At 47.6% G+C, this 23,551-nt stretch overlaps 1 protein-coding gene and 1 long non-coding RNA gene across 2 annotated transcripts in view; both read right to left on the reverse strand.

The window, feature by feature from the left end:
* The window catches only part of LOC148686036 (uncharacterized), a 121,539-nt gene that overhangs the window by 85,757 nt on the left and 12,231 nt on the right, over positions 1–23,551 (reverse strand). The window lies entirely within an intron of this gene.
* ENDOD1 (endonuclease domain containing 1) lies at positions 6,869–23,288 on the reverse strand. The gene is made up of 2 exons (XM_035115930.3): positions 22,251–23,288; positions 6,869–11,062 (listed from the first exon to the last, which is right to left on the reverse strand). Exons 1-2 carry the CDS (start codon positions 22,569–22,571, stop codon positions 9,935–9,937), a joined length of 1,449 nt encoding a protein of 482 aa, XP_034971821.1. The 5' UTR covers positions 22,572–23,288; the 3' UTR covers positions 6,869–9,934.

A 23,551-nucleotide genomic window follows, 5' to 3' on the forward strand; every position in this document is an offset into this window, starting at 1 on the left:
ATCCAAGTGAATATGATTGTACTTCTTTGCTTGATATATACCCCTTAAGCTCACAGATGTGCCAAATTTAAAATGTGCAAAATCTATTTTTTTATAAAATAGCACATGTGAATGAATCGTCAAACTTCATGGATGTCAAAAATGTATATCATTTCTTTCGTAGTGTAGGCATAGTTGGGGGGTTGTTTTCCATTTTCGTTTTGCTTTTTCTAGTATGGCTTTGGATTACGTGACAGCAACTGGCACCCTTGGGCCAAAATCTGTCCTAGTCATCAACCAAGGGGCAAAAGAGTGTCATAGGCTGCAGCCATTGGTAGCAGCAGAACTCAGCGGCAAGGGAGTCCCCCCAGCAGGCTCTGTGGATTATATGGCAGGATAGAAATCCCCAAAGTGAGGGCGGTGGGAGGTGGGACTCAGGCTGCCACTTAGCGCATTAAAAGGCCCCTCTGGTATTTTTGTGGTTGTGGTTGCAAAAATAAAATATGGCTGCTTCAAGATCTTGTGTCAAGGCCTCTCCCCACCCCTCCTTTTTTTGGTGGGGGGGAAAAGGAAAACTGCATCACATTTATTTGGGGTGGGAGACAGATGGGCACCCATAGGTGGAATTGCACATACTTTGTAGAGAGAGAGAGACAGAAGTTTCAAACATGAGCCTGCAAGTTCAGATGCAGGAAATAGGTATGTGTGTGGAAATTCCAGATTCTAGCCCCAGTAAAGAAACAATGCATGCATAAATAAACAAACAAACAAACAAATAAATAAATAAATAAATAAATAAAGGCATATTGGTCATGGGCAGGGGATCAGGTCATTACTGCCCAGTTCCAGGTTATGTTTACTCTGAAGTAAGTCCCACTGTGTTCAGATGCCCTAATCAATTCACAGGACTGGCTTGCTTAAATAGTTTGGCGTTTGGTGTGCAGAGGGCCTCTGATTTGCAGTAGCCGCCAGGCTCAAAACCAAATGTTCTGTGATTTGACGTTAACCAAACAGGTTTCTAGGTTCCCTGCATATTCGGCCTTCCCTCTGCAAGCGCCGACACACATAGCATGGTTGCTACTTGGAATTTTGCCCAAGGCTGATTTGAGGGTCTGGTAGGTCATTAGAACTCCGCCCTCCCCAAATCTCATGCCCTGCACTGGGGTGCAGCTGTTCATCTGTGTCTTAATGTTGTTGGAAGGCGGTTGAATGATACCTTTCTTGGCTGCTAGTGCCAATCCACCCTTCTCAACTGAGCCTGCTTCAGTCGGTCATTGCTAAGTAGCTGGTGCCACTGTGTGAATAGGATGCTGGACTAGATGGGCATTGGAGAGATGCAGCAGGGCTATTTGTAGACTGCCCAGCTAGTGTGTGAAATCCCTTAAACCATGATGGGGTACACACTTAACACTCCCTCCATTGAGGAAGGCATGTACAAACCTCCTGACCAGATTTGTCAAATGAGTATGGTACTTTGGGTCGTCTTCTTTGGCGATCACTCGTAGCCGATTAAGATTGCCTCGGGTAACATACTATTGGAAATTTGCTTGCTTAAACTGGCCTTCCAGAACTGGCCCATCTTAGTTAAGAGGATGAAATTCCAACTGGCTTTGAACCTTCTTGCCCCCACCCCCCTCAAAAGAACCATTCGGTTTTTTTGATATCCCTTTTTGCAAAACTGCCGACATTTTAAAAGAGTGCTTCTTTTGCTAGTAAGCGAAGCGTTCTTTGCACAAATAAAACAGAAGATTGGGCCTGCATTATAAAAGGGGCACAGAGTCCCATCATACGAAGAGAGATTTCAACACAAACATTAGCTGAACGGCATGGGCCATTTTTAATGGAGGTTTCTGTCAGAATGCTGCTGTTTGTGTTGGATCTGTGGTATTTTGGGCTCTGCTTTCTACAGCGCCAAATAAATTTTAAAAGTTTCACATTTCCCCCACAAACCTCTTCTAGATTTGTATGCTCTCAGGTCTATGCTTCAAAAGGTGGAGCATGGTCAAAAGGTGCACATCTTATGAGACGGGAATAATAGAAATCAGAATTGGGGTGTGGATTTCCCTCTGTAATTGGAGTGGCAGGACTAAATGAAGAGGGTGCCAGACACCAGACACAGATGTTTGTTACAAAGCAAGGAAAACCACAAGTGGACGTGGGGGTTTTTTTGTATGCTTGCTTTAGGCACAAGCTCCACAACCCTTAAGGCGCTTCCAGGACGCCTGTTTGTTGAGCATTCATTCTGATTTGTCTGCAGGGAAGTTAGATGACTATTGTGTCACAGCAAGAGTTATCCCATGCTTACCAGTGCATTTCTCTGCCCCTTCAGTTATTGCAAAAAAATAAAAATAAAAATCTGATCCTTTTGGGAAGCGGGTTTGTTGGACAAGAGCTCTCGATAAACTTCATGAATTTGCCAGCCTGTGATTTGAGTCCCACCTGAAAATAACAGCCGTCTTGAAACGCCTCCCCTATGGCTTCTCTGAAATAAACACTTTCCAAATTGAGGCCTTCATTTTCTTAAATAATGACCCTCTGTATAAATTTGGTCACAAATGGGGATCCAGAGGAAGGCATATGTACTTACCTAAAATTCTTTTTAGTTATTTTATTCTGCTTTTTATTCTGCTCCCCAACAGCCTCCCATCCAAAGGAATGATCTGCTTAGCTGCAGCAGTTCAGCAGCCTCCTATGCCCCCAGGCAACATCCAGGAGACCTTGCCTTTTAAATTATTGTGGAGCTTGGGAAATAAATGAATAAAACTTGCAGAGGCAGTAGAAACCTCAGCTATATCGGTATCCTGCTCCACGCTATTTTGTCTGAAATGCCAGACCTCTCCCCTCCTTTCCCCTTAATTCTCGCTTCTGAGCTCACAGTAGAAAGGAGCTCTGTTTAAAGAGGTACTCAATTTAACTGAGGGTACATACAGAAGACTGAGATACCAAAGCTATGGGCTGACCAGCCAACCATACAAGGGTAGGATCCAGCCCCCAAAGCACCTTTTCCTACTCCCCCCCCCTTGGTAGCCCTATCAAATAAATTCTGATCAACTTGGGGGTCAGATGTTTCTCTGTAGTTTCGCTTAGACGGCAGCAAAGCAATTGAGTGTCCACCTAGCATTCTGCATAGATTCTCTTGGACTTGTTGCTTGCACATTCCATCGGCAGCCTGAATGACCATCTCGGCACACATGGGCCATCTTAAAATATTTTGTTCAGTGGCAGTGGTACTGAGTGTTCTGGCTCCCAGTTAATGCCTCCAGACTATAGAGACTCGTAAGCTGGCCACCCCCTGGTTTACATAATCCTTTAGTCCATGCATGGGGTTCTCTAGGGTAAAAACCAAAATGGTACCTGAACAAATGCAGGGTAGCCAAGCGAATTGACCTTTTCTTTTCTTAGTTAGAAGTCCTATATGTAGCATGCTGTGAATGTCTTACCTGGTCTCTGCAAAATAATCAGTATTGATGTTACTTTAATTATTTCGGCTTCTTTTTTCTTTTCTTTTTTTGACACCCCCACCCTCCTTTTAAATGTAGTGTCTTTCTAGAAGCTGTGATAGGCCTTTGTGGTCCTTGACTTTGTTACTGTAATTTCTTTTTTTTAAAAAAAAAAAGTTTGTGAAATGTAGGGCTAACCGAAGTGGGATAGTCCAATCCTTCAAGGTTGCCCATTTTCAGTTTGTTCGTTCTACATTATGGCTGTACGTAGAATAAGCTTATTGATGATGCAATTTAGGATTCGCACAGCTTTTTTTTTATTTTTACGTCTACATGTATGAATTTTGTACGTGTGTACTGCGGGAGTGGGGAGAGAAGGGTGATGTGTTTTATATAGACTTAAGCTTTTTCAGTTTATTTCTTTTCCCTTTTGTAAAGTAACTGACTCGGTAAAATCCATAGCCACTTAGGACTGTCCATGCTGAACAGACCTTGCTGTAGAGGCAAGATCACGTTTTTTGTAAGTTTCAAATAGTGACTCTCCCCCCGCCCCCCAAACATACCTGGGGAAACAAGGTCATTTTGCACCACGCTGAATGCCACGAGGGGAAAGGTTGTTTCGAAACTAAGTGAGTCAAGTGCTAGCTCTTGAGTGGATGTGTTATGGGGGAATGGAAAAGTCTTTGTGAATGGAGGCGATGGCCCCCCGTGATCACCCAGGAAGAACCACCATAGAGGTCTGAAACTAGATGGGCCAACAAGGCAGTCCTAACTAAGGCTGAGCTCCACAAGAAGGTGCCAGGCCCATTTCCCTTGCCGTCAAGGGATGCAGTTAGCCAAAGACTATCCCGGGAGGGAGAAGGAGTAGGTCAGAAACTCCAAGGGCGGCAGCAACGGACCCGACATGTTTGTGAGAGCTTTCCTTGTGCAGAGAAGCTGACTAAAACAAATACACTCTTTCCTTAAGGGTGTATGCAACTCAAGCGGCTATTGGTTGCCTACGGCTGGGCTGTGCCATCTTGGCGACAAGGAGTTTAACGGGACTGTAGGGTGGTGGGGTGAGAAGAGGCTAACAGCGTATATGTCCAGGAGAACTTTTCCTCTGTTATCTCAGGACAAGTGCAGGATAAAGCTCCTCTGGAGCAACAAAGCATTTCCTACACCCCAGAAATACTTAACTCCAGGAATAGCTGGAGCACTTGGGTGAACCCTAGACACTGCCCACACCCTCAGGGTGCAAACCCATACCCAACATGGGAGTTATCCCCACTGAGCTCACTGGGGACTTAGCTATGAGTAGACAGGTCTAGAGTTGCACCGCGTGTGTGTCTCTTGCTGCGGCCGTGTCGATTTAGAACTTCTTGCGGACAGAACCCAGAGTTCAGCTGGCATTTTTCTGACATACGTGGTTATTGGACAAGCCTATCCAACTGGATCTGTTTGTGTGACTCTTTTTCTTTCTGTTAAGCTTTTAGTTAACGCAACTTGAATTGTATCTGAACAGATGCGGAAGGAAATTTTTAGCGAGCTGAGACAAAAAGAAAAAAAACACACCATATTTTTCAATAAAGGAATTTGTGTGTGCATATTATTAACCTGTTAACAGCAATTCATAAAATCTGCACTTTTTATGAGGTTTTGAAAAATTCTATTTATAGGTACGGAACAATGGGGTTTGTTTAAAAACTGTATAGCGTTTATACTTGCTGAAATTTCTTTCATTGTTATCAGTAGGAATTTTATTGGTTCAATAAAAACTGGCGAGAAACCCCACCTCTGTAATGAGGAGTGTCTTTCTTTCTTCAGTTCAGTGGCTCTCTTGGAAGGTGCTTTTGAAATTCATTTTATATATGGATTTGAGAACCGTCGTGCTGGATCAGAACAAAGGTCCATCTAATACAGCATCCTATTCTCAAAGTGGTCAACCAGATAGGAAGCCCGCAAGCAGGCCATGAGTGCAACAGAGTTCCCCCCAGTAATGGTTAATCAGAGGCATACCGCCCCCAAAAGTGAAAGTAGAACATAGCCATCATGACTCGTAGCTGCTGCTAGCCTTTGTTGTTTAGTCGTTTAGTCGTGTCCGACTCTTCGTGACCCCATGGACCATAGCACGCCAGGCACTCCTGTCTTCCACTGCCTCCCGCAGTTTGGTCAAACTCATGTTCGTAGCTTCGAGAACACTGTCCAACCATCTCGTCCTCTGTCGTCCCCTTCTCCTAGTGCCCTCAATCTTTCCCAACACCAGGGTCTTTTCCAAAGATTCTTCTCTTCTCATGAGGTGGCCAAATTTTACACATAAAAATTCAGTATTAAAATCCAGCTTTCCCCTCTCCAAGCAGGAAGCCAGTTGTGTGACATGAGAGGCTCACAGGCAAGGTGTGGTGCAACAGAGCCATCTACCCTTCCACCACCACCACCCCCACCACATTTGTGAATTAAAGGTAAACTGCCTCTAATCATGGAGGTTTTGTGTGGCTTGTCGTGACTAATAGCCATTAATAAGGTACATCTTCCATGGGTCTATCTTTCTTTTTTAAAAGATTCTGGCCACCATCATGTATTGTGGTAATGAGTTTCTGTAAATCCTATGCACCTGATGTGTAGAAGTACTACTTTTGTCCTTAAACTTCTCTCCAGACAGCTTAATTAGGATGTAATTAAACTCTGTAGCTTTCCAGAATTATCGTCCTAATGTTTCAACTTCTTGCTGTTACACACTTAAAAAAACCCAAAACACACACCTAACTTTATGTGTTTTTGTTTTGCCATGCCCTATGCCTTTCAAAGGGAGGGATTCCACCTTTTGATCCATGGGGTATGATTAAAAATCCTTAACTTCGGCTGGATCATGCCCATTATTCCTAGGAACGGCAGTCACTTCAAACCAAGGACGCAAACCAGCCAGTTAAAAGGAGATTGCTGCCTGTTTAACCTGATCTGAACACATGGGGGCACTAAATGCTGCAAATACACTTCTTCCTAGGGTTGCTTGTACTGTACCAGGTAATTATTTGTAACTTAGCAGCTTAAACATGGAGACATGACCTGATGCAGAATCTGACAGTTCGTAAGAGCACTCACAACATTTTCTCTTCCTCCCCCCTGGTCCCCAATTGGGTCCACTCATTTTGCAAACTAGAAGAAGTTTCCCTAGTGGCTATCTAACTCTTTTTGTGGACAAATTAGGGAAAGATGGATCCTATTGGTGGTTGTCAGTCATGCCACTTTTTAAGATTGAGTTGGGGAAACTGTGGCTTTCCTGCTGAACTCCAGCTCCCAGCTGCCCCAGACAGTTTGGCCAATGGGCAAGGGTGATGGAAGTTGCTTTGGGGCTATGTGCGGCAGAGGGGTCTTAAGCACAGAATGGCCACCTTTCTTCTGCTGACACTGTAGTATGTGATTAAATTAAATAACAAAAGATTGCTGTGAGAAGCCTCACTCGATAGAGGTAGTGAAAATACTATTTATTCACTTAGGTGGTGGTTCTACACCACTCTCCATGTGAAACATCTTGAGAGTGGCAAACAAAATTAGAAATGAAGGTTAGCAATAAATACATTAAACCAAAAATCCAATGTAAAACAGCAGCAGAGATCAAAGCAGAGAACCAGATTAAAACACTCTGACTTCAAAAGGTCGGGCAAATAGGGTCCTCTCCAGGAACACGAAAGATATATGGGTTGGTGCCCTGCCAGTCGCCATGGGGAAAGCATTCCCGACTTGAGCAGCTTCATGGAGGGGGAAGTGGTCCTTAAGCTTAACTTGTCTCAAGCCTTTTAAAGGCTTTTTAAAAATTAAAATCAGCACCCTGAAGGGAGCCTGGACATGGACCACCAGGAGCCTCATGGCTAGTTATTAAAACAAAAACAAAAAAACTGGTGGTGTGCTCCCGACATCTAACCACAGATAAGAAGTCTAGCTGCCTCGTTTTTCACTAAAACAGCCTAAACTGCCTTCCAGGGCATAGCCATGTCCAATGTGTTACAACAATCCAATTCAGAAGTTAATCTAAGCACAGGTTTGAAACCCAGACCTGCCTTAGAAGCAAAAGCCAGTAAGCCTCAATCACTCTGAAAAGAACAAAGCATAGAATAGATACTACACTATGGCCGTATTCACACCATTTAAACAGTTGTGGCTTGCCCCAGAGAATTCTGGGGAGGAGTAGTTAAACGTGCTGAAAGTTCTTAGGAGACCCGTAGTTCCCCTCCCAGAGCTACAATTCCCAGATTTCCATGAAGAGGGATTGATAATTGTAGCTTGGGGAGGAGGGCGGGCTAAACAATTCTTGGCACCCTTAACAAACTGCTCCCAGAATCCTTTGAGGCAACCCATTACTGTTTCAAGAAGTATCATACAGTCATACCTCTGGTTGCGATCGCTGCAGGTTGCGCGTTTTGGGGTTATGGATGCGCCGAACCTGGAAGTACCGGAATGGGGTACTTCTGAGTTCCGGTGCTCACAAATGCGCAGAAATACTAAATCATGCTTTGTGCTTGCGCAGAAGTGCCGAATCGCATCACATGCGTGCGCAGACGCAGCGCTGCGGGTTGCCAACGTGCTTCCTGCACGGATCATGTTCACAACTCAAGGTTCCACTGTAGTGCCTTAAATGGATTGTGTGAATGTGTGCATAGCGCTTGCAAGATTCAAGGTGCATCACATTCATTGTGCCCTTACCCTACACACCTTCCTGTCAACATAATTATTTTCCATATTGTGGATGGAGGGGCTTGAGGTTGCCTAGTTTAGTTCATCGCAGAGATGAAATTCAACCGGGAACTTCCCAGCCCATTACTCCGTTTCTTAAACAGATACTCTACACCAGTATTGACCAGGTTCAACTAACCAACGACAGTAGCAGAAGCTCACACAAGGACTTCCACTAGTGCAACAGGGCTTCTCCCCTTTCTCTCGCCCCCCTTGCCCCCTGAAATTGGCATGGGGGGGTTGGGAGAACCCCAGAACAGCACACAAGGGGAGGGGAGATTGCTCCATCAGCACTAGATTGAATTCCTCTCTGTAGGAACTCATTCTTCTACCTTCAAGGGACAGTAGCGGATGACTTGGCAGCTGAAATGCTCTATGTCTACCAGCTCCATCTGGTACGCAGGCTGAGACCCTACCTGCCGGTGGACTGCCTCACCAGAGTGGTGCATGCTCTGATTATCTCCTGCTTGGACTACTGCAATGCGCTCTACGTGGGGCTACCTTTGAAGGTAACCCAAAAACTGCAACTAGTCCAGAATGCAGCAGCTAGACTAGTGACTGGGAGTGCCTGCCAAGACCATATAACAGCGGTCCTGAAAGACCTACATTGGCTCCCAGTACGTTTCCGAGCACAATTCAAAGTGTTGGTGCTGACCTTTAAAGCCCTAAATGGCCTCGGCCCAGTATACCTGAAGGAGCGTCTCCACCCCCATCGTTCAGCCCGGACACTGAGGTCCAGCACCGAGGGCCTTCTGGCGGTTCCCTCGTTGCGAGAAGCAAGGTTACACTGAACCAGGCAAAGGGCCTTCTCAGTAGTGGCGCCCGCCCTGTGGAACGCCCTCCCACCAGATGTCAAAGAAATAAACAACTATCTGAATTTTAGAAGACAACTGAAGGCAGTCCTGTTTAGGGAAATTTTTAATGTTTGATGTTTTATTGTATTTTTAATATTTTGTTGGAAGCCACCTAGAGTGGCTGGGGAAACCCAGACAGATGGGTGGGGTATTATTATTATTATTATTATTATTATTATTATTATTATTATTATTATTATTTGCCCAAGGAGGGGGGGGAGGAAGAAGTGTGTAAAAAAAAATCTTACAATGAGTCAGAGCACTGGCCAGCCGAATGCTGTATCCTTTGCTTGACAGGGGCTCAACTGGGGTCTCAGATAGGGGTCTTTTCCAGCCCAGTTCTCTATTTTAACTGGAGGACCCAGTTTGAATGTGGGACCCTCCATAGGCCAAGGATGCTCTCTTATCATTGAGTTAAAGCCTAAACCAAAAAGGCAGATTTGGAAAGCGATTTTCCTCTCCATAGATAATTCTTGACTTGGAAAATGATTTCTTCAAAATCTCTAGAACCCCCCCCCCCAGTAAGGTTCTCTGCTTATGCTGTAAACTTACTACAAAGAGAAGTATTTTGGTGGCTTCAGTCACTGCAGAGGATTCTGTATCCACCATTTCAATATATTTTAGTAGAGAGGACGAAGGTTTCTCTCCTGTTCAGAGCTTTTCCTGGTTCTCAAAAGACTTGACATGAGACGGAAGGGTCAACCAGCCACCCAAAGTGCAACATTTTACAATAAGTGAACATTTAATTTTGCCATAAAATGCCCCTTTGGGAGGGGGAGGGGGCATGAAGCTCACCCATGTTACCAGAACATCGGTTCATTACTGTTAATGTCATCACAAATAAATACTTTATAGGAACAGCAGGAGATTAGCAACATATCGGAAAGTATTGCTTTGGGGGGGGGTTACCCCCAGAGTTGTTCATAGCCATTCACTTGCTCACACCGCTTTTCAGGCATCGGAAATCTTGGGAAGGAACTTTTTGGCTAAATGTGAAACGATGTAATTTAGGCCAGTCACAATGCTTGTCGTGGCATCGATTGCCAGTAAGAATAACCCACCAATACCTGAGGCGATATCTCGGAGGACTGTAGGGACGGCACCCAGGGTGTAGAAAGGGAAGGACGCAATGTCTAGTATCACGCCCACAGGGATGCTGAGAATCTTGTACGTAATCATCATGACGTTGTAGATGTTTTTGGCAATGCCGTTCAGGATGTTGACGGCCACCCGAGCCACGTCGACAAAGACATTCAGCAGCGCTGAGGCAATTCCTTTGATGAAGGTGAAGAGCCCTCCGACGATCGTCTGGATGAGGCGCCAGAGGAGAGAGAAGGTGTATTTCACAATCTGGCCAACCAGGTAGACGACCAATTTCAGCACTTTGAAGATAGGGGTAACGATAAAATAAAACAACTTCTTCAGAAAGCCGCCCTCCTCCTTTGGCGGTGTGCTGGTGTGCTGGCCTGGGGTGGACTTCTTCTCTTGCGGCACCGGTTCCTTAGCTCGGACGTGTTTCACGGCATGGTGGACCTCCTCCAGTTTCTTGGGGTCGTGTCTGTCTTGGCCGCAGTGGTTCTTAAACAGTTTTGCTCCTGCGTGGAGCTTCTTCTCAAGGGCTTCCACGGTGAGGTCTTCCAGGCGATTCTCAGCAGTTGCCTGCTTAATAAATCCCAAAGACCAGGTCTTGGAGCCATCATCACAGCAGGCGGCCAGCCAGAGAGACTCGGGGACAGCGACTCTGTCCTTCACTTTGAGGGTGGAAGGAATTGCTCCCGTAACAAGATAGAGTCCCTTCCCATTGTCACAGTGTGGAGCCAAGGCCTGGCCTACCAGGCTCTCAATCTCCCAGTGCCATATCTCATGGAGAGGCGGGGTCAAGGGCACCGCATTGGTCAGTGTGTAGGTGGCTATCTCGTGGTCGCCCTTATGAAGAGAACTAGGGTTTAGTTGCCCCCTCTCGTAGCCAGAGTCCACGTAGTCTGCTGTGAGGGCCTGCTTGGACCCCAAGTTGTCCACTGAACCTGTGACCTCAACTTCCGCCATCATTCCTTCCAGGCCATTTTCGGGATCATCGATCTGAAATGCGAACAAGAGAAATAACTGGATTTTAGAACAAAGGTCACTCATTAAATTTCCTGGACAATCCAGATTCTAGAAATCTTAAGACTGTCCCATTTCAAAATTTACATTTTGTCTCAAGCCTTTAAACAAGAACAACGAAAGTTTGTGGTTTAAAACTTGCCAGCCATTTCTCTAATTGAGCACAAAAACATACACAGGGCTTCAGCTGGAGTTCAGTGTTTGTGGTATTTCTGAAATCATGAGTTTTAAATTTGTAAAAACAACAACAGTATTAATGTCAAAACCTGACATTGAAAAATTTACAATTCATGCAATGTAACTTTATGCTTCAAAAACTTTTTCATCAGCATCCAAGGTTCCAAAAATCTCAATACTGGATCATGGGGGTAGCCGGGGGGGGGGCAGTGAGCAGCTGCCCCTCATCAAGTAAATAAATAAAAATACTTAGCTGACAAATGCGTCACAGATAGCTTGGTTCTGCTCCCCCAACATAAATCCTGGCTACATCCACGCACTGGATTGCATCCAACTAATTGCTACTCAGAGTAGACCCATTGAAGTTAATGAGCCTAAATCATGTATGTTTACTACAATAGGTTTAATCTGAGTAGGACTAGCATTAGATACAACCCATCATATTTAAAAGACACACTGGTAGTTACTGCTGTCTCCAGAGTGCCACAAATTACAGAGATACACTTACTGTTGCACACACCTTTTATTAATAAAACCTCTGTATGTTGATACAGTCAACAGTATCCCCAGTAACGCTGCTACATTTTAATATGAGACCTAATCCTCACTTTTCCTTCAGGGCTTCCTGGCCCTTTGCATCTCTACTCCTAGATTGTCCCGCAAAGCCACACCTCTTGCAAGGTTATCACAACAACATTAAGTTATTACAATTCCAGCCAAACTGGCAGTTCTTCCTTCCCTTACAGAAGCTGATCTACAAACATCCTGACAACCTCATTTCATGGAGTAGTTGGAATATCCGTGAGCAGCATTCCATGCCAACCTGGCCAATCAGTGCCTTTGCCACAAGCAATGTAGAATTTTGAGCAGGTGGACACGCCTCCAACATTACACGGCTTTTTGCCAGGTTCAGATTATTACATAGGCTGAGGACGCACTTCTCCTGAGTCACCTAAAGGAATATGCCTGTTCCAGAGGTCTCTCGTAGCAGAGTGACCGCTAAGATGACCTTTTCCAAATGACACTGTCAACAGCTTGATCGGGTGTGTGATGCAGAGATTGCATCAGAACCAGCTTTTGGAACAACTAACTCAATTATGCATACAAATGAATGGAATGTCAGGGAGTCAACGTGAATCATGCCCAATCGGCTTCCATCCTTAGAGCCATTCCTGGAATGTGCATAATCTAGCCTTGTACTTCATAGCTCACCTGGTACCCAGAGGCAATCAGGAATTCCATACAGGTGAGTGAGTGGTTTGGTGGAGGAAGTCTGGGTCCATCTCTCGCCCTCTCTCTCATTTGCTAGTCCACTTAGCTTCCATGCAAGCCTTGAAGGTAGAAGAGCCCTTTCTTCTGTGACCACCATGGAAGCCAAACAGGCTGGCAGAGGAGAGACAAATCATTCCACCCTTCCCACCAGTCTGATTGGTAGAAGTCAATTTTCTTTCTTTTTTAACTGCCCTGCAAGTAGCCCAAATTCCCATGAGGACTATGGAGGAGGGGACTTCCGTCTGTTACAACCAACATGGAGATGTAAACTAGTAGCTACTTAGTTGGCTGGTAAAAAGAAGAAGCAGGCTAGTAACGTCTGTGGGCTTATTTGCAAGGCTGTCATGGTCCTTCTGATGCTATTGTAATTTCTAAGCAGACAAGGACTGGGACTCCAGCCATCCTGCAAGCGGTAGTCTCCCCACCTTGTCCTTAACTCCAGATCTTCGGCTGGCTAGCTGGGAGTTGTTGAGTCTCTAGGATGAGAATGGGGTCGGGTAACTTCTGATCTTCCAGATGTTACTGACTTCAAATTCCATCACCCCGGCCATTGCCCATGCTGGCTGGGGCTGATGGGTTGTTGGTGGCCACTGGGACATCTTGTAGTGAATCCTGTAGTTTAACTACGTGCTCCACAAAAGAGGTGCCTCCTTTTGCCTGTCCTCCTGAACTACCCAATACTCAACTTCATTGGGTGTCCCCAAGTTCTAGTATTATGAGAGAGAGAAATCACCTCTCTATCTGCTTTATCCACTCCTCTAGTCTCTCTTACTGCTTTACGTATTCCAGGAGAGCGCATGGCTGTTCTTTAGTCTCCGGTGCCGATTCCTAGCTCAAAAATCAAGCCCTGTCTGCTGCTAATCAGGTTAGCTCCTCTTAGATTTAACAGGCAGAAGCATCCTCCTGAGCCGTCTGCTTCTGATGGTTGCCTGCAATTACAGAAGCATCTGGACAGTGTTCTTCCCTTCTTCTCTTCCTAATGAGGGAGCAGGAGCTGTTTATACCATGAAGGATGGCTCCCGATTGCTGCAGTTGCTTAACAACTGGTTAGCTTGTGCTGCGGTTGCCTAGCAACCACCCAGTCCTCACCCACATCCCTCCTCTCTTTCTCCAGCTCCTGTAAAAAGGACGACACTAAGCTTGATAATGATGGGTACCAGCTTGCTGCAAGGGGAGAATGCTTCTCACCACCCAGACCCCCACCACCATGCAAAATCACGCACAGCCCCGCCAGCCATGGCTACAACCCCAAACAGAAGTTGGATGAGCCTCTTCTGTTTCACTAATTACATTTATATCACACTTGTTTTCCCACCAATGAGCCCTGTGGTTCCCAAGTGAGCACTCATCCAGGCCCTGACTAGATCCAGACCTGCATCCGCTTCAGCAAAGAGGTGGCCCCATGTCCCTTTCGGACACAGCCTGCAGCTACTTGCCAAAACTGGAGGGAGGGGGACCTGGGAAGACCAGACTACCGTTATTTTAGGCCCCGTGTGCACTAAACATTTAAAGCAGCGTCATACCACTTTAAGCAGTCACTGGTTCCCTCAAAGGATCATGGGAAGTGCAGTTTGTTAAGGGTGCCGAGAGTTTTTGGGAAACACCTAGTCCCTGCACAGAGCTACAATAGCCAGAGCGGTTTAACAATCAAGCTCTCCTTCCCAGGGAACTCTGGGAATTGCAGCTATGTGAGGGGAATAGGGGTCTCTTGGGGGGGCTGCATTTTGGCCCTGAATATTGCTATTGGAACAGAAGCATGGTGTAGAAATTATCTTAAGAAACATGCATTCTTGCACCAAAATGGAATCTAACACCTTGGGTACTGCTATTTTCTCCCACTGTATTGGGAGGGGAAGGGCTCTCTACCTGTGTCCACTGTTTGCTAGTTTTATACTCATTCACTTTTATAAACCAAACATCGGCCTGGGATTATTCTCAAATTACAGCCTATATATTAGGTTTCGGATAAGTGATCCAAAGTTTTCTTCACGTAACTAAATACTTGGAACAAGGAAAATGGGGCCGCAACTGCTATTTACTACTGATATATACTGCTGCCAACTTTATCTCTTTTTGTGCATGTCTCAGCCCCCTGCCCAACTCAGTCAGAAATGCAGGTAAGTGTTATTCCCTCTTTACAGATGTGAAGCCAAGGAAAGAAATGGTTATTGATCTGCAACCAAACTCTGAAGTCGGAGGTATTACCAGAGCCTGCTCTCCAAATCCAGTGCTTTGCCCACTGAGACACTTGGAAAGCAGCAACGCCACTGATATCAGCCTTCCCCACAACCTGTCGCTCTCCTGGCTTTCAGACTACAATTCCCATCAGCCCCTGCCAACACACCGGGGCTGATGGGAGTTACAGTCTCAGACACCTAGAGGGCAACTGGTTAGGGAAGATTGACCAAAATCATAGTTTGGAGCCACGGCTGCTTCACCAGAGATGGCTGGAGGGGGTGAAATGGGTTAAGCAGAAAGAGAATCTCCTGGTCAGTCAGAGAGGAACGGGAAGTTAGGTGCTGAAGAGTAGGAGGAAATTCAATGTCCCTTATTAGAATATGCAGAGGAATATTTAGGATTCCAAAGGGAAGAAGCAATGTACTCAAAGGCTGGGACTAGGAAGGAGTTGACAAAACACAGAACTAACCCGCCCCCTCCAACCCAAGCTGAATTCCTGCAGCTTAAATAGCTGCATGCATGGCAGACATTCCACAAGTTAAGCCTGTCCCCCATCACACATGATCTTGACACAGGGGAAAACTTTACCTGTTGAACCCATGCCTGCTGGTGCTGAAAGAGCCTGAGAGTGAGAAAAAGCGGCCCAGACATGCATAGGCACAGACTACAGTGATAGGGGAAGAAAGGTAAGAACATGACATGAGCCCTCCTGGATCAGACCAAATTTCCTTCCAGCTCCACATTCTGTTTCTGTCCGCCAAGGCAGAAGCACCCAGGAAGGCCATAAACAAGGCATGTGGTAGTTAACGCCACTCCCTCTCAATTCGTTCCTAGCACCTGATATTCAGGTAGCTGCCACTCTGCAGGGAAGTTCAGCTTAGCTATCACAGTGGTGGTCTGGACTTATCCTCCATGAAATTGCCTAATACTGTACATAACACACAGAGAGCTAAGCTACCGGTATTGCCCACGACCCTGGAAAAAGCATTCTTTAGCAACAATGTGTGTACACATGGACGTGGGAGCAAAAGCAAGGACTTCTTATCTTGTGCCACTGCTGTTGCGCTAGCAGATGTTTGTCCTTTTGTCTGCAGCTTTCTGCCCTTTTCGCCTTGAACACACGGCTATTAAAAATTTATGTCCATTACTCTCGCTGGTATTTAGAAAGGCTATTCGGTATTTCAAGGGCTGGGGTAGAGCATGTGCCTTGCCCCCTTGCCTGTAATCTGATGCGGGCCCCCAGCAATTAAAGCCTCTGCAATATCACAGAGCAGATGTCAAACTATGTCACTCGCCCCAGCTCTGGGGCTACTTCTGCACCCGGCATTGTCATGCAGTTCCTCAGGTAGAACGGGTCCAAAACACATCCCACAGCACTCCTTTGTGTCATTCCCTCATCAGATCAGACCACTACCAGGCAGCTAGGGGTGGGATCTGATGCACTTTGTGTTTAAATGCAAACTTACCTAAATTTGCACTTTTCAGAACAATGCATGGACCAAGAAAGCACAGCCAACCTCCAAATTTCATGTTTCCCCAAATTTGCTGTGCCGTTCTCCAGGTAAGCACTGTGTACAGAGAGGCACACACAAAGGTAAAATGTGCGTATAAACACATGAGAACATACCCCAAAAAATGTTATATTAGGGAAAATGTCTTTGCAATTTTTGAATTTCCATCGATTTGTTTCATAAAATGTATACGCCGCTTGGCTGTGGAAAAACCTCAAAGCGGCTTGCAAAAGAGGAAACTGCTAGTACTGTAAAGTTTTACAACCGTACCTTAAAACATATAAAATTTAAAATACTAAATACTAAAATGACAAAAGTGAGATTGGCACATTCGCCCATCCCTAGCCACATCACCATGACAACAACCGCACCACAAATGATTGGCAACACTTTTCAGTGTGGGCAGGTCTTCTGAACTTGGAATGTGAATGCCCAAGTGTGAATCCTCACTCAGGCCTGTTTCAGACGTGCCTATGTTTCCTTGCACTTAATTGCTCCATGCTTGGAGCCAGTTCCCACATGCAAGCCCCTCTGTCGCCTTCCCTACTCTCGAATGCTCCACTGACTGCTGAATGTGAGATCTGCCTCCACTGAGAAGCACCGCCTTTCAGGTGGGAGTAAGAAAGCACCGTCCACAGCTTTTAGCTCATTTAGACGTGCAAGCCACCATCTGACATCAAGTGATGGGTGTTGCGTGCGTGTACCAGGCCACTGCAATCCAGTTTGGCAGGTGGCTTGCACCAATCTGCTCTCTCCCAGCCTGAAGCAGAAAATGCAAAAAATGAAAAAGCGAGTTCAGGAACTGAAGAAAAGAGCAACCAATCTCTTCTGCAAACACACCCTCCCCGCAACCTTGGATTTCAGCTGTGCCCTGCTCACCACAGCAACATTTCTTGTTTCAAAAGATTGCATTGTTTTCTGGCAACCTCGCCAGACACACCTTCCCCCCTTGGGCTAGCTGGCTGAAAGCTCTCTGCACATTCCTCTACCACTCCCCAAAGGACTGAGGAAGTGGAGAATGCCTCTTAAGAACACGAGAAGCGCCCTGCTGGTTCAGGTCAAAAGCCCATCAAGTCCAGCATCCTGTTCTCACAGTGGCCAACCTGATGTCTCTGGGAATCCCCCAAGGAGAACCTGGGTACAACAAACGCCTTTCCCACCTGGGACTGCCAGCAACTGGTGTTCAAAGGCATGCCACCTCTAGCAGTGTAGAAAGAACACAGTAACTGTTGATAGCCTAATTCTCCATTAATTTATTTTATCCAGGGTTTCCCTAGCTATTTGGGGACTGCCATTCCCATCATTCCTCACCAATGGTCCTGCTAGCTAGGGACGATGGGAGTTGTAGTAAAACAACAACAACACAGCTGGAGACCCAAGTTTGGGAAACCCCAATCTAATCCCTTTTCCCAAGCCATCCAATTTTGTGGCAATTGCTGCCTCTTGCGAGAGTAAAGCCCACAGTTCAGCGATGCAATGTATTTTCACGCACCTGTCCTGAATCGTCCAACAAAGTCAGTTTTGCTGGATGCCCCCAAGTTTTATTACTACGAGGGAGGAGAAACTTCTCCCTGCCCAGTTTTGCTGCACCAGCTCCAAGCTAAAAAGCCTCTTCCCTCCTGTGGTGAGATAATTGGCCCGCAGCTGACAACCCTAAGAGAGCCAGGCTGACAGTGACATACATCATTGGGGGGTGATGGCTCTGTGGATGGCATGCCAGTTTTGTGTATCTGTGGATTTGCTTCCTCAAGGTCCCAAGAGGCAAGTGATATCTGCCCCTGGTGCTTCCCTTTACAGCACCTTAGTGATAACAAGCCCTTCTCCCCCCTTGGGGCTAGCAGGAAGTGCCTTGTGCATGTCCCCTTCCAGTGCAGTGCAGCTAAAGGGGCGATCCTTGCAGAGCATCAGCTGGTACAGGCGCATGCCTAAAAGCATCGCTGTCAAACAAGCTAATGGCCTCCCCAGACAATGCCCCTCTTGAAGCCTCTGCAGACGGCTCTGTTGCCGATGAGCAGGGGGGCAATGACAATGGGATGCGGTTGTGTGCAAAGAATAGCTGACAATCGCCTGCCCCTCTTGCCTTTTCCTTCCCTATTCATTTTTGGAGTCAAGCCTCTGTCTGTTTGGAGAAGACTATTTGTGTACCGCAGGGGTCAGAGCAGAGGTTGGCACCATTCTTGGCTCCCTCGGGAGGCAGCCTCCGCCTCCTCCCTGTGGGAACCACAGTCCTGCAAGAAATCAGCAACGACAGACACTCTTTCCCGGAAGGACAAACGGCGCACACCCCTATTTTGTCCTCAAAAGGGATATTGGGAAAGGTTCAGAAGAGGGCAACCAAAATGGTCAAGGGGTTGCACCAGCTCCCCAATGAGGAAAGGTCACAATATTTTTAGCTTAGGGGGACAAGACAAGTAAAGGGGCGAAGGCATGATTGATGGGGAGAAAGTGGATGGATCTCCCTCATAATACTAAAGCTCAGGGCCATTCAATGACGACGAATGTTGGAAGATTCAGGAAAAACAAAAGAAAGCAGTTTCTTCATGCAACATAGAGTTAAAACTGGGGGATTCGCTCCCGCAAGGTGTTGCGACAGCCACTAAGCTGCTATCTGGAGATTCCTTCCTCCTGTATTCCTGCATCCAATGATTTTCTCAAAGCACAGGAAGTCTTGACAACTACCCATGTGCATCCTTCTCAGCAAGCATGCCCAAGTCGCTGCATTGCACGCTGCAAGAACAGCCCCACCCATCTCAGTGGCTTCTGTGGTTTTAACCTCTCCTCCACTGAGCCTGGGAACAGGCAACAGCAGCAAGCACAGCTCTGGAGAGGCAGCTAGGAATGTAAGGCTGGCTCTGCGCCACAGCCGGCCTGTGGTCCTGCCTACTTTCGCCCAGGTACGCCACAAACCTCTGCAGTCTCTGTCACCTCTGGGCCCCTTGCTGCAGATTGACTACTCAAACTTTAGGGCACTTGACTTCATTCGCAGTACAGTAGCACCTTGGGTAACGTAAACTTGGGGTTGCGAAAGCGGCAAATCTGGAAGTGTTTTGCCATGTGCGCATGTCCAGAAGCGCTCTACCATGGATCCCGGGTGCACTCATGTCCCAGAAGCACTCTACCATGCACAGAAGCGGTCCTTCTGGTTGCGGAAACCTCGGGATCCGACCAGGGCTCCAGAACGGATCCTGTCCGCAACCAGAGGTACCATTTAAAGCAGCATTATACCACTTTAAGCAACCATTCTTGTTGTTGTTTAGTCATTTAGTCGTGTCCGGCTCTTCATGACTCCATGGATCAGAGCACGCCAGGCACTCCTGTCTTCCACTGCCTCCCGCAGTTTGGTCAGACTCATGTTGGTAGCTTCGAGAATACTGTCCAACCATCCATCTCGTCCTCTGTTGTCCCCTTTTTCTTCAACCATAGCTTCCCCCAAAGAATGACTGCAGGTGTCACTGGACCACAGCTGCCATCATTCCCTGATTAATGGTCATGCTGGGGTGATGGGAGGGGGTCTCGGAGGGGGCCCCACCTCTGGTTTAGCTAAGATTGTCGAGGTTTCTTCTGCCTGTAGATGTCACCCAAAAGGAGGAAACTGAGCTGGGCTGTTATTTCCCTCCAGCATAGGTGCACAGCCATGTGACAATGCCTCTACTTTTCGGTAGTTCTTTGTTGCCTGCCATACAGGTGTTGCAGGTGCAGGAGTCTTGCTGGGTGAGGAAAGAAATGTTGGCAACCCTGCCAGATGTTAGGGGAAGGTGGAGAGCATCCCCAACAACCCTTACCTGGTTTCTTGGGTTTGTCTTAATTATACATATTGGGGAGAAAGAAGCTGTGTTCAACCAGGTGTGTTATGGGACTATGACTTCTGGACTGCTGCTCATGCTGCTTGGGGAGTTGTAGTCCAACAACATCTGGAAGGCCAAAGGTCCCTCACATCTGGGGTGTGTGTATGCTGAGTCCAAGGTTCTGCTCCTTCTGCCTGCTAAGAGACTCCATCAGTACACTTTCCAATTGCCTTCCTGAGGTAGCTACTTCCCAAAGGAAGCATCATAATTAAAAAGACGGCAGAAGTTTGCATTTGCCAATTTACATGAGCAGATGCAAATTTAGAAGCAATTGCTTCAGATTAAACAGAAATACAAGGCATTGCTCCACAGTGAGGAAGACTGACCTGCGTGCAGCTGCTCAATCTGCCCTCTAGGTGCTCACGGCTGATGGGCAACTTTGCGGCCTTTTCCAGGCAGCCTACACCCCATAGATATGAAGTTCACTGTCATCTGCATAGCTGCCAAGTTCTCCCTTTTTTAAGGGATTTTCCATTATGCTGAATAGGCTTCCTTGCGAGAAAAGGGAAAACTTGGCAGCTATGGTCATCTGTAAAGAAGGAGCTGTAGCTCCCAAGCTTTTGCAGCAGGTTTTTTTAAAAAAAGAATTCCCCTTCCTTGGGGAATCTCAAATAACACCCCCAAGGCTTCTCTTTCCCATTCATCCACCTGGCCCAAGCATGGCTTTGCCAGTCTCAGCCTAGATCTCCCTGTCAGAGCTATGATACCCAGAGCGGTTTAACAATCCATCCCTCTTCTCAGGGAACTGTAGCTCCATGGGTCCACTTTAAGATGGAAGAGAGTACCAGCATGAATAATGAATTGGGAGCCCTGGGTTCAAATCCCCGCTCACGATATGCAACAGGTGGCTTTGGGGCGACACTGCCTTTCAACCCAACCAAAACTCGCAGGGTTGTTGAGAGTATAAAATGGCATTGCCATGAATGTGTGCTAGATGCGGAGAGGGCCAACGGAAAGGACACATGGAGCCGTCGCCACCCCATCTGACAATCTTCCCCCTGACATCATTGTGCTCTGAATCTCGCAGCACAAAGTAATGTGCTTTCAGATATGCTCTCGATGCGCAAGGGGGGGGGAGGAGGAGGAGGAGGAGGAGGAGGAGGAGAGACAAGCAGGTATAACCGTCACTCCAGAATGCAGCAAACACTTCCATCAGAAAGATATACAGGTAAAAAAAAAAGGCAGGATTGGTTATAGCTCCCTGTCTGGTCTCCAAGGTGCCCTAGAATAAGAAAGAAGGCTCGGAGATCACGTCTTCCGCATGCAAACCCTGCACAACGGTGCCACACTAGAAGTCTAGAGTCTCAGCCAGCAGAATAATCAAGAGGGTTCTGAAGGTTGGCTTGCTGGCTTACCACATTTTGAAGTAATGGCTGTTGCCTTCTGAAGTGGGAGGGAGGGGAGCTCTTCAAGGCCATTAAATGTCTAGCTTCCAATGACCTAAGTGCACCCCTGCCAAGCAATTCCCTCCTGTGCCCTCCTTCCTACAGTGGCAAAGAGCAAAGCAGGGAGGCAACAGCCAATCCTCTCTTGCTGTTTCCAGCAGCAGGGCTGTCCAGCGGCATACTGCCTCCTCCCCACAGCCTCATCCTCTCCTGCTTACAGGCTTCCCGCAGGCACCTGGTTGGCTAGTCGAGACCAGGGCGCTGGACCAGGCAGGCCCCTGGCCTCATCCAAGTACAGGTACCAGGCTCTGTTCTGATGCCTAATCCCTTTCTTCAAAGAGGAGGGGGAAAAGCCATCTCCTCTTGTGGCAGCGAGTTCCAAAGCCAATAGCTTTCGTTAAGTAACAATGATGGTGGTAAACAGTTTCACAGCAAGCTGCCCTGACCTGCTTTGCAAAATCCACTCCCCCTGCCCCCCCCCATCCATTTATTTGTTACATTTTGTATACTGCCCTATACCTGTAGATCTCAGGGTGGTTCACAACATAATACAGTATAGCAGAATAAAAAAACAGAAAACTGTTCCTATAATCTATTTTAACTGTTTTAAAATATGAATTTTAGATTGTAACCCAGCCTTGGAACTGCTGGAGAAGGGCAGATATGGTGTGTTGTGTGCATATATATAATAACTAAAATGCGTATATCGGCCTTCATCCAAAGATCACTGGGCGATTCACAACATATTGATAGAAATCATCATCATAAGTAATACCACCCCCGCCTCCCTCCTCACCTGCGGCTCCACCAGCCATCTCTCTTCCCCGCTCTGGTCGCCTCCCGTGTACAGAAAAGCCGCGTAAAGGGGGATTCTGTCCCGCGTGCTGTAGAGGGTGGCGAAGCGCGGCTCTTGGTTGTATTTCTGGCAGATCTTCACGTGCTGTTCCCCGGGCTGCCCCGGGAGCCCTTCGGGGGGCGTCCGCTGGTAGAAGAAGCCGTCGCAGTCTCCGAAGCCCGCTGCTTCTTCTCCTCCCTTCGTCGCCACCACCTCGCCCTGCGCCCAGCCGCCCAAGCAGGCCAGCGCCACGGCCACGAGCAAAGGCAGCGAGGTCCGCATCTTTCCTGCGCAGCGCCGAGGATGCCTTAAGTCTCTCCCGGGCAAGGAGAGGATGCGATCCGCTCGGCTCTTCTTGGCAGCGGAGGGGAAGGGGGAAATAAGTGAAGGGCGAAGCGCGAAGGGACGCCGATATAGACCAGACGCTTGCTGCGACAGAGGCGCGCGGGTGTGTGTGCGCGCCTGGGCGCGCGGCGCAGCCTTTAAAGGAGGGAAGTGAAATCCGAAACCGCAGGCAGGCGCGAGAAGGCTTTCCGCGCGCAGCGCCAACACGTGGTGACACACGCCGCAAAAGCGAAAATGGGCGCTCTGCACGCGCTCAGAGGCATGCAGGCCGCAGATCGGGACGAGGGAGGAAGGAAGGGGAGGGGAGAAAGAAATGTACCGAGTTATTGCCTCCCTTACGTCACTAGATCAGCGCCAGGCTATCTTCCTCTTTTATTTGGCTCCGGGCCACGGCTGGTGTCAGGCGGAGGGAGAGGAAGCGATAGGATGGGTGGAGGGAGGACCGCATTGCAGTGGGGATCCCCAGCAGCAGCACGCCTTTCGGGTGGCTCGGCCAGAATCTCCTCCCCGCGCGCCCATCCAGCACCCTGCCCGCGCGCCCGGCCTGCCTGCCTGCCTGCCACCCACTTAGGGGGAAAGAGAGACGAGGCTGCAGCGGGTCAGTGGCTCCGGCTAAGCCGATCATGGCGCGCTTGCAACGCCCTTCTCCAGCCAGCGGGTCACAGGGAGGGTTTTTTTTTACGCAGCAGCAGCGCGCGGGTTTTGCGCGCAGTGGCTGAGCAGCAAAATGCCCCCCTCCCACCCCCTCCATCAAAGTCAAGGTAGCCCAAGGCTGGAGAAGGTGCTTTGGAACCCGAGGGAGAAAATCCCATAGCCAGGAACCCTTTCCCTTGTCCGCGTTATAAAAGTGCAATAATTATAATAAAGTAAATAAGTAGCAGTTTGCTGCTCTTGCATGAAACCTGAAATCAGCTGCC

The sequence above is a fragment of the Zootoca vivipara genome, chromosome 4 (genome assembly GCF_965207765.1).
Source record: "Zootoca vivipara chromosome 4, rZooViv2.hap1.1, whole genome shotgun sequence".
Classification (NCBI taxonomy): domain Eukaryota; kingdom Metazoa; phylum Chordata; class Lepidosauria; order Squamata; family Lacertidae; genus Zootoca; species Zootoca vivipara.